Source organism: Aedes aegypti, unplaced genomic scaffold, assembly GCF_002204515.2.
Source record: "Aedes aegypti strain LVP_AGWG unplaced genomic scaffold, AaegL5.0 Primary Assembly AGWG_AaegL5_hic_scaff_1835_PBJ_arrow, whole genome shotgun sequence".
NCBI lineage: Eukaryota > Metazoa > Arthropoda > Insecta > Diptera > Culicidae > Aedes > Aedes aegypti.
In genome coordinates, this window is record NW_018735307.1 from 2,539 (window position 1) to 13,589 (window position 11,051).

At 39.8% G+C, this 11,051-nt stretch overlaps 2 protein-coding genes across 2 annotated transcripts; one reads left to right on the forward strand and one right to left on the reverse strand.

The window, feature by feature from the left end:
* Nucleotides 1-4,068: 4,068 nt before the first annotated feature.
* LOC5569232 (TBC1 domain family member 7) lies at nucleotides 4,069-5,046 on the reverse strand. Its single transcript, XM_021856571.1, is given in 4 exon segments — nucleotides 4,069-4,521; nucleotides 4,580-4,636; nucleotides 4,638-4,765; nucleotides 4,843-5,046. Coding segments are annotated over 4 exon segments (825 nt in total). The 5' UTR covers nucleotides 5,030-5,046.
* Nucleotides 5,047-5,608: 562 nt separating this feature from the next.
* LOC5569233 (DNA-directed RNA polymerase III subunit RPC3) lies at nucleotides 5,609-7,365 on the forward strand. Its single transcript, XM_001652743.2, has 2 exons — nucleotides 5,609-5,903; nucleotides 5,969-7,365. Exons 1-2 carry the CDS (start codon nucleotides 5,757-5,759, stop codon nucleotides 7,343-7,345), a joined length of 1,524 nt encoding a protein of 507 aa, XP_001652793.1. The 5' UTR covers nucleotides 5,609-5,756; the 3' UTR covers nucleotides 7,346-7,365.
* Nucleotides 7,366-11,051: the final 3,686 nt, after the last annotated feature.

Genomic DNA, 11,051 nt, shown 5'->3' on the forward strand with positions numbered 1-11,051 from the left:
AAGAAGGTTAATATTTGTATAGGGTAAAAGCACCGGTTTTGGCCAGTCTAAGAGAAAATGTCAATAAAAATTAGATGGGAAGCCGCATTTAAACTACAAATATTTCAAATGCAAGCTTTCAATCCATATTATGTGTGTAAAATATCGAAACTGAGCTAAAATCATCGTTTCGCTTCGAAAATATCGTTGGTCAAAATAGGCCACCAGAACCAGTTTCGGACAGACTTAACTTCGGTTCCTGAATTGGCCAGTCACATTGATTTCTTATGAGAGTGGTCAAACTAGGAGTATGGGAGTTAAACTAAGGAAAATGGATTGTTTTACTTATGTTTTGAATCAATTTGGACGAGTAAATGAATGTAGCTCTATCATGTGAATGTGATCTACTAAACACAAAAGGTTTCATGCTGATTGGCTATGTAAAACGGTGTATAATCCACTATGGCTACAACTGGCGTATGGCCAAAACCGGTCGCTTCTACCCTAATGCCTATCTATCTAGAAATTGAAAATCTTGTAATGCATCGTAATTTTGAAAATAATAATTATGTGTTTATATCCACTAATTTAAAAATATTTTTCGAAACAACGTGAATACACGACATTTACAATGTCGTTAAGCAAGTGTGTATTAAATACAGTCAAACCTCTATGAGTCCGATATCTGAAGGGACCATAGACTCATGGAAACATCGGAGTCATGGAACAGAAATGCTTTGGAATGCTGTTTGGGCGAATCATCATAGATACCATGAAATTTTGTTTAAATATGGTTCCATGAGTCAATATTAAGACATAGAACATCGACTCATGGAGGTTTTACTGTATAATTGATTTCTCTTTACTTCGTTACACATAAGTGAATGACTAGTAGTACCGAGAGACCGTATGTAGTACTTGAAGTGGGTACCCATTCCTGAGTCCGACCACTATACGGACTTTGATGTGACTGTTATGCGAATACTTTCAAGATGGAACAACACAAGTGGAGTTTGTTTTTGTAAAAGTTAGGAACAAAGGCTACTTTTTTAGCAGTTTTTTATCGATCTTTCTGACGATGTTGTATTGATTTATGCAAAAACGCAAATCGGTCAAAAGTCGACATGGGACTGATATGCGATTATGGGCAGTGCGGGTGGCGGATTGGCCACCTACCATATTTTGAGTCAAATCGTTAAAAAGATGGTCGATGAACAATTGAGAGAGTGTGACGTCTGTTTGTCTGTGGTAGAGGCTGGTAGCAACGAAAGAAGGTACCGTGAACGGCAGGTTGTGCGTTGGTAAAAATCGGTACACATTGTCGTTTTGACACGTGTTTCACGTCAAGCAATTAAAATACAACCTGAAGTCGTTTTCGAAAGTTGCTGAACGTGGGCGTGCCCGGTGAGTTCAAGCCGGATCGTTCAATTTTGACGAAGGATGGCAAAACCATCGGCGTGGCGAAATCAAAGGGCAATCTTTTTTTATCTGCGAATGAATCGTTTTGCCAAGTGGATCTGCATTGGCAGCCGGTAGCAGCACAGAGCTACAGCTGTGGCATAAGCGATAAGGGGCACCTTAGCTTCAAGAATGTGCTCAACCTGAAAAATTCCGCGATGGTGGACGGGCTAGATCAGTGTTTCTCAAACTTTTTTGACTTTCCGCCCCCTTGAGACGGAAGTTTTAAGAATGAGCGTGATCAGCTAGAATAGTATTTTTCGTGTACCTCTTCCATGCGACGCTTTTTTGTCCCGAAATAGGCGCATTGCTGTTTCGCTTCAATATGTATCGTTCCACGTTTTGCCGCGTACCATGCTGCAGCATCGCAGCCCGCTCTGCATTCTTCTCCTTCAAAACCACCTAGCACTCCTCGTCGAACCAATCATTTCATGATCTCCGTTCCACATATCCGACAATGCTTTCGGCAGCGTAGTTAATGGCTGCTTTGAATCCAGCTGTCTCTAGAGGGCCCTATCGAGCTCGCCATAATCCGATAACGCTGCCAAGATGCTGTGCGTACGCATTGGGCGACATTCGGTTGCTTCAGTCGCGCTTAGATTGTACCGAGGCGGGCGTCGAGATGTATGATTGCCTCTAAACATTCGCACCATTACTCCTGTCCAGCAGACCTTCAGCGCTACGATGCCGAAAACCGCGGGTCTTCAATACAACGGAGAGTATGCGAGTACTTCCGATGAAGTTGAAGATACATTTAAAATAAAAAAATACATTACCCTTTTGAGCAATACTTGAATTATCATGAAATAATATCTGCTGATATTTACTGACAAATCCTTGTAAAAAATTCTTATCTCTTGGTTCATGATTGCTTTCTTTTGGTTATGTTGGTCTTGGACAGCCAAACATCGCACGCGTCGGACGTACTTCTTTGCCTTTCTCGCTTTCGTTTGCAGTTTGTGGAAAATGTGCCAGTGCTCGGGAATAACACTCTAGTGGTTGACTTCAGTGTTCTCCCCATTCGCCCTGATGTGGCAAATGTACAGCAATTTTTGGAGAATGAAATAAAGCTCCAGATTTCTGATGTAGAAGAGCATACAGTTGCATCACACGCGCAACTGTGTGCTCATCGAAATGAAGTCGAAAGAGATTGTCGCTCGGTACCAATTAGAGCATAATTGGAAACGAACAATGCTTTGTGGTAACACGAAATTTAGAATTCCCGGTTTACATCGATTGTGACGCAGTGACGGTTCGAATCCATGACCTCCCACCGTCGATGAGTCAAGTTTACCATCGCGGACTATATGTGAAGAATGGAGAGGTAATCTCCATTAGAAATGAGAAGTGGAGCACTATTTTCCCGTGTTTCAACGGAGTGCGAGTACTTAGGATGAACTTACTTCGCGAAATTCCATCGTTCATCACTATAGAAAATGAACCTACTATGGTCTCATATATCGGCCAGTCAAAATCATGCCAGCGATGGCGCCGAGCCTTCTCATCCTGGCAGAAAGTGTGCAACTTCAATTACTGCACCCGCTCATAAATCTCTGCAAACATCGACAGCATCAAAATCGTCCGACGAATTGTTTCAATCAGGATGATTTCCCTCCCATAAACAACAAGCGGCAAACATCACCATCACATGTTCGTGCAAATGACCCAGCAGAAGCGAAACAACAGAACGACGACGACAATGACGACGACTGGACTGATGATGACAATGGATCAAACTCATCAACCGAACACAATGAGGCTACAAAATAAGCGACGGCGATCGAGGCGGGTCACGAGAAGAGTGCAACAAAAAAGGCTTGCTCTGATCAGTGTTCCCCCAAACACGGATCATACGGAAATTGAAATGGGTTTATCGAATAATAAACTTGTAAAGGGTTTGAATTTTTCTATTAGTAATAGAAACTAAGATCAGCTCTGTGATGCTGAATACGGCGTTGTGATTGAAGGCTCAACGGCTTGAAGCAAACGAAATAATAAAAAAAAAAATTATGTTGGTCTCTTGTTCATGTTCCGGAGAAATTTTTACTTTTCTGAGCGGAACAGCATAGGAACTTCGTTTAAATGTAAAAATTCACAGTAGAGTAGAAGAGAGGCAGATAGGAAATGCCAATGCATAAACTTAAGTAGTTCGTTAGCTATTTTTAATTCTGAGTGAGTGTTAATATAAAACAGTTTTGAATCCAACTTCCAAGGCTGCACTAAAACTTCAAAGGCAATAATCTCGCGAAGGAAGCATCTAACAGCAGTACACTTTTTATTATCGCTTTGTGCAGAAATTTTAAAATAAGATCTGGAATGTTTGCCTACCATAAATTGCCGTAATTCAACGCGCCTAAGACCATGATTCCGCGCATTTTGGAATATTTTTAATATATTGAAAATAATTGTTAATGATAATTTTAGGTGTAATTGTGATGTATATATAGGTAGGTAGGGTATCGTATGTAATTTTAACACGCTTACAATTTGGACAGGTTAATCGTTCTATGTTCATTTTCAAAGAAATGGTAAGGAAAATATGTATACGGTTCAATACAGTAGGCTATGAGAATTTCCATAACAATTACAAATTGGCTAAAGTTGTACAGCGAAATGATTCATGGCAAAATGTTATTCAGTCGGCCGGCGTGCCAAGTTAAAATTACTATTACTACTTACGGTTTCAATGCACTCGAGCAAAGATTTCAGATCCACGCACCGGAGCACCCTTCTCCGCAAGGTGCGAAGTATTTCTATCAGCACAAAGATTACAATCTTGATCGATCCTCCGCAGATTTTGTCCCATATACGAATAATGGCCAACTCCGGCAGAACACCGGCGAAGAAAGATCCGTACCACTTCTCCAACGGAAGCACGGGCAATATGTCGCACGATTTTAGATGAATGTACAACCCGTTGTCTTCCTTCTCCAGGATTGTACCGGTCAAATCGGACAACTTTCCCATTTCCTCTATAATTTCCTGGCTGTACTCGTGAAACCCTTTAGCCATCCAATAGATCTCGATATCGTTGTCGAAGCTCTGCAACAACACCTCGGTTATGTTGCTGAAATGGCACTCTTGCTGTAAAGTAAGAATACAGAAGGTTATACGGCAATTTTTCCGCGACAAAGATTCCTACATTCAGGTCATATCCCAGACAAAGTTGTTTAGTTTCCAGAAGCCACATTGCGTATAAAAACCCTGGGCTTTGGTGTTTTATCATCGACAATTCTCATCACCTGCAAGGCCCGTAGTAAATCATCGTACACCGCTTCCCGTTGGGTCATTACATATTTGCAGGAATCGGTATAGGCCGGAGTGACACCTTGAAAAGAAACGAACCGATTGTAGAAAGTTCCTTCCAATCATCCCAATCAGAAATGATAAAATTTAAATACTCACCGAGCAGGAAGTTCCATAGCACACTCCGGTGGATGTTAGGTACAGTGAACCGGATACAGAACTGTTTCAGTTTGAGCACATTCAGCGGCTTGTCCTTGAGCAGAATTTCCAAAGATTTTCGCTCTTCCACGCTCCGGCAGCCGACTTTTTCATAATAAGTTGAACGGAAATTCCGTTCATCAGCCATTCTGTTGTTGTTTACCACCGTTTTTCGGTGCGGCTCTCACTCATCATCGGACGACATAAAAAATAAAAACAAAGCACTCGTGAGTTACCTGAGTTACAGACACATTGCCCATAAAATTATAACTGTCCGATAAGACCTTTTCATGAGAGATCCGTAATGTACTCAAATAGGGTCGTTGGTACACCCACTTTTAGTCGCGAAGCAGTATTTATCTGAACACTTCAATATATTGTTACAGTGTGCGGTAGGTCATTCATACCATTCTTTATAGTATAAGTCTGTAACTCATATTGTTCAACATATTAAACGTTAACCTTTACCGCTACAAGATATTTGTTGTTTTAAATGTATGATAAACCGTAATTTTCTATGCGGGCTATCAGAAAGCGAATTAGCACTCGTAACAAGCTGAATATTTTCTTGATTTGTGTATATTTAGTCGATATCGCTCAAAACGCGTATCTCTCTCGAAACGTTTTGAAAACAGGTGGACATAATTTTCGAACCTTCCCCAACTGAGTTCCACATAAAAAACTGATCATTCGGTCACTCAAAGACCGGCCTTTTTTCGTTAACCTGTTTGGGAAACGTCAAATCAAGAAACCGCAGATCGTCAACATAAACAAGCAGTTTGGAAGAGTTTTGGAAACGTGTTGCACAAACTAAAGACAATTTTTTTAATTTCCCCTCATCTTAGTATAATCGGTTTCGCCTCGTTTTGCCAGGAATGTCCATCCAGCTAGGTAAGCTATGCTCGTGCATAGTGCAGCAGCACTTTGGCGACGTGGTTCGCATGGTGGCCGATGACCTTTTCGCCGCCGTCGCCAAAACCCTATCGATGGTCATCAAAAGCACCGGACTCTCGAAATCGGAGGTATGTTAATAGAGATAGATTTGTTTTCATTTCCATCTTTAATATCAAATTCGTTCTCTTCTCAGGTCTGCAAAGCTCTAGCGATTTTGCTGAAATTTGGTCTCGCACGACACCAACCGAATAAAGCCGGATCAGCAACCGAATACATTCTGGATTACGAAAAGGTCCTTATGGTATTGCGCTATCCTCGATTTGTGCACCTGATTCAAACTAAGTATGGCCCCGAGTGTGCAACCTTGACGGAGGAATTGCTGAGAGCCGGTTGCCAGACGGCTTCCTACGTAATCCTCAAGGGAACGGCCATCTCCGATGTGAAAGACAAGAACACTATTACGAAGTTCCGCGAGAAGTTCAGCGATCTGGTAGCTAAGAACTATTTCATCCGCGCACCAGACCCAAAACCGATTGACCCCTCCAACGAGCTGGAAATGTTGGATTACGAAAGTGCGAATCTCTTCCAAATGCCAGAGCTAGATCTTCGCAAGCTTCTGGATCTTCAGGAGGGCAAAACTACTAAAGCCCCAGACGAAGGCATCCACTGGCTGGTCAATCTGGAGAAGTTCCACTTGGATTTCCGTGATTCGATAATGATTAACGCAGCCGAACGGTTGATCGATTCCAGTGCAGGGGAGTGTCTCAAATTTCTTCTTCAGCTAATGTACTCCCGAACCAAACCGTGGGAAATGGTTTCCAATCCCATTCCGATGGTTGAACTGAAACAGCTCTGCGAGAAAAAGTCCAATAACTTGGAAATGATCAAGTTTCTCGATCAGTACGTCGCCGTTATTGAATCGGTTAATTTTGTCAGCAAATTCGGCGACACCGGAGGTGGCCAGTTCACGGTCAACATGAAGAAAATTCTCGAACAACTGACCTGGAGTTGCATCGAGAACGTTATCACGGAAAAGTACGGCTCCAAGGCCGCCCGCATCTTCCGGGTTATTCGCATGAAAAAATACATCGAGCAGGAAGACATTCAGAAGGAAGCGATGATCCCGGCCAAGGAAGCTAAACAGTTGACCTACAAGTTGTTGGAAGAAAATTTCCTTCAAATCCAGACATTCCGCAAAACGGGCGGCGGAAATGCCGGAGCCCCAAAGTCCTTCTTCCTGTTCTACGTCAACCAGGCGCAAATCGTGTCGATGCTGTTGGAGATTTGCTACAAGGCGTTGTACAATTCCATCACCCGGTCGACGCACGACAAGACGGTTAACAAACGGCTCATCGAGAAGAGTCAACGACTGGACAGCATTGTGGAAGCGATGAAGGACCGCGGTGAGTCGGAAGAGTACATCGCGGAGATACAGGAAACTTTGACGCCCCCGGAGAAGGAGATCCTGCAGAAGGTGAAGATTCGCGTGAAGAGTTTGTACAGCGCTGAGATTGGTATCGACGAGACGATTTTCTTGCTAAAGTTATACCAACAGTATCAGAGGAAGTAGATAAGCGCAATCGGAACGAGTGTAACGTAGTTGAAATTAATTTCAATCCGAAGATCAACAGTTGAAGGTCATGGGTTCAATCCCCTGGCCCCGTCCCTTTCATCGTTTTTTGTTATTGTATCCTTTCACTTGCTTCTATCTTCTACTCAATCTATTAGAGTTGATCTTCGTTCATAGGATTTGCTAGAACCAGAGTCGGACAAGAAACCACATTGGTGTCGGAAAGAAAAATATTCGAGAGATTTCTCTTGGATTTTTTTTTTCGAAGATTTCCGCAGGGATGTTACAGAATTTCCTCCTCTCTACAGTGATCCATATAGAGATTTTCCAGGGATTCCACTAGGAATTTTGCCAGAGATTCCTCCAGGAAGAACATTTCGTCCCCTTAATGCTCAATAACTCAAAATTTCGATTTTTAGAGTTCAATTTCTCGAAACATAAATCTCAATTAAATCTGCCAGATACTCACATATCACAAGCGTGTGATTCAAAGTAAACAACTCAAGGATTGTTTTTCAATTATATTCTCTGTGATTATCCATCACCTTATGAAACGGTCAAACTTTCAATGTTGAACATTCGAAATTTGGATTTTCGTGTTATCTAGTTGTAGCATCAAGGGGATGATCTAATAATTTCCATTTTTTTTCAGACCGGCTCAGATAGGGCTGCAGGAGTATCTTTAGAAATTCCTCAAGGAATTATACCAGAAGCTCCTTCACGGATTTCACCAAGGATTATTCCAAAGATTTTCTCCAGAAATATATCTACAGGGATTCCTTTAGAGATTACACAAGAAGTTTCTTAAGGAGTTCCTGAAGGAATGCCTCCAGTGATTCCTTCATTGATTTAATATTTATATTGAGATTCCTCCAGAAGTTTTTTCAAGAATTCCTCCAGTAGCTTGTACAGGGATTTTTCAAGCGATTTCTCATGATGTTTCCTCAGAGATTTTTCCAGGAATTCTTCCGGAGACTGCTCCACAGATTCTTGAAGAAAAATCTTTCTGGGTTTCTTCAGGAATTCCTACAAGGATTACACCAGAACCAATTCTCTCCTAGGATTACAATAGACATTACTCCAGAAATCCCTCCACGAATTCCTCCAAGGATATTTGCAGGGCTTTCTCCAGGTAGTATTCTTGAAATTCCTACAGGAATAATTCGGGAGATTTTTTTTGAGAATTAAGGAAACAATTCTAGTAGGATCTACGTACTGTTTGATGGAATACCCATAAATAAATGGGATAATACCAAATTCGGGTTCTTATTTATTTAATTGTACGAGGAATTACTGAATGATTTGGCAAAAGAATCCATGAGGGAGTTTCTATTAAAATCTCTGAAAAAAATGTTGATTTTCTTGTATAAATCTTTACAGGGGTCGTCCATAGAACACGTTGACATTCAATGATTACGGCCCATACACATTTGAAAATTATTGTATGTAAAAGAAAAAAAAACACGAGAGGAGGGAGTGGGTCTGAAAACACGCTAAAATGACCATTTTGCACATGTAGATGAAAAACCGAATTTAGTACTATGACTATACCATTTAATTCCACTAGAGTTTGTATCCTTTGATTGATACGCTTATTTCGACCTTAACTGTATGGCCGTCTTCAGTGTCGTGTACTGGACTCGACTTAGTACACGACACTGAAGACGGCCTTACAGTTGAGGTCGAAATAAGCGTATCAGTCAAAGGATACAAACTCTAGTGGAATTAAATGGTATAGTCATAGTTTAGTACGGTTTTTCATCTACTTATAGGTATTCCACATCTCAAAAATTTATTATCTTCCACAGGGTTTAAGGTATTTTTTCAAATTGTCCCTCGATAACTCCCGAAATATTACCAGAGATTTCTTCAGAAATGCTTTTATTAAATCTTTCAGGGGTTTTATCAATAATTTGTTCAGGATTTTTGGAAAAGTGATTCTCCTGGATCCAGTTTATATTTAGGGACTCCTTGTGTATTTTTTTATTAGAACTTCCTCCAAGTATTCTATCAGTAATTATACCAGAAATTCTACCAGTATTACTCTTGAAATTTTTAGAGGATATTTCCATGTTTTTCGATTTATTGCAACCACGTAAAAATATTTTAAAAATGCGCCAGACAATTGACTGGGTCTTCGTCTGAATTTTGTTTAAACAAATGGAGGGTTGCTAAACATGTTACCAGGAATTCTTTCAGGGCCGCTCTACATGTTACAAGACGAAAAAACTTTCCAACTGAATGCGTTAATAAATTATACCTATCTATATCAAAAGAGAATTAATTTATCACATAAAAATCGAGAGATAAAGGAAGTTTTTTTTTTAAATTACGATGAAAATCAACTTAAAAGTTTATCGTAGCATATTTCGATTATTTCAAATTGGTTAGAGTGAGATAGTGATATTTTAGTAAGAAAAATATGATTCAAAGCAACTCAGCAGATGATGCTCCTTCCTTTCGTGCTCTTCTCTTTTTTATCGACCTATCTAGGAAATAGGTATGTGCTAATAATGTGTTGGGTTTAGAATCGCTAGAAAATCGCGGAAAATGCTAATGCGTGAGAAAATGGTCGAACAATAATTGTTGGAAGGGTTGACATTCCCTAAATATTCAATACTTAACTATTGATAATCATTAGTTTTATTTATTATGAAGGTAAATTTCTGATCCGTGGGTGCCAAAATTATTACAATGGGTCGATGTGAATTGGTTCCATACACGTTCGAAATATGTCGCAATTTTGTTACATGAGATAATTTTAGTAATCGAAGTGTTCTCTTAAAAAATCGGAAATTAAAGACGATGTTGAAAATGCCACTCTATTTAAAAATCGTCGTGAATTGTTGAGCACTCTCACCCTGATGGCACTGCAGCATCGTCCGCGGATACAATCTCAAATTGTCGTGTCATCAATTATTCATGATAAATGAGATATTGTATGGAGATGAGAGATTTATTCAGGAATATTAAATGTAATAAATAAAGTCGGAAATATTACTCTTCTAACTCTTTTCCACACATTTGATGGCCCTGAAAAGATCCGATGGCTTTGTTAACTTCGATGTTATCACAGATAAATAGCACTGCGGGATGTTATCAGTTGATTGCCATGGTCAAACGGGGAATCCTCAGCGCAAATGTATAAATATGAGCTAGTTATCTGCTTATACGACGAACCAGCAGAATGTTAATGAAATTCCCTGATATTTCCAGGTTTTTCCAGGTTTCACAAAATAATTCCAGGTTTAAAAAATACTCTAATTTTATATGGCTAAGACAAAATAATGACAAATTTTAAAGTGTGTTTCTTTTTGATTATAATTTATACATATCTGGACATTTTTTAACGCATACGCAAAGTTTAAGTTTTATTCAAAAGAAAATTATAAGCCAATGATAGAGTCTTTTATTTTGTTTGTAAGAGCTCTGTTGCTGCAAAAGCTATCTGCTACATATTTGATAAGGTATATTTCCAACTAAACTAATACAAATTATCTGTAAAACTTATGGATTGTCGAATCCCTTTTTTTTGGATAATAGAAATACGGATTATCAATCCTCCGGTTAGTCTTATCCAACCTGTATCACATTAAAATGTAGTAATTAAGATAAATGATGGATTGTCACATTTAATTAGAATATGTTCAAGAGTTTTAAATTAACCTTCTCTTTCCCATGGTAACCCCAGAGCTACCGTCGATGG

Coding starts and splice junctions, on each gene's coding strand:
- LOC5569233 (XM_001652743.2), top strand. CDS start 5,757: ATGTCCATCCAGCTAGGTAAGCTATGCTCGTGCATAGTGCAGCAGCAC. Junction 5,904..5,968: donor CCGGACTCTCGAAATCGGAG/GTATGTTAATAG, acceptor TTCTCTTCTCAG/GTCTGCAAAGCTCTAGCGAT.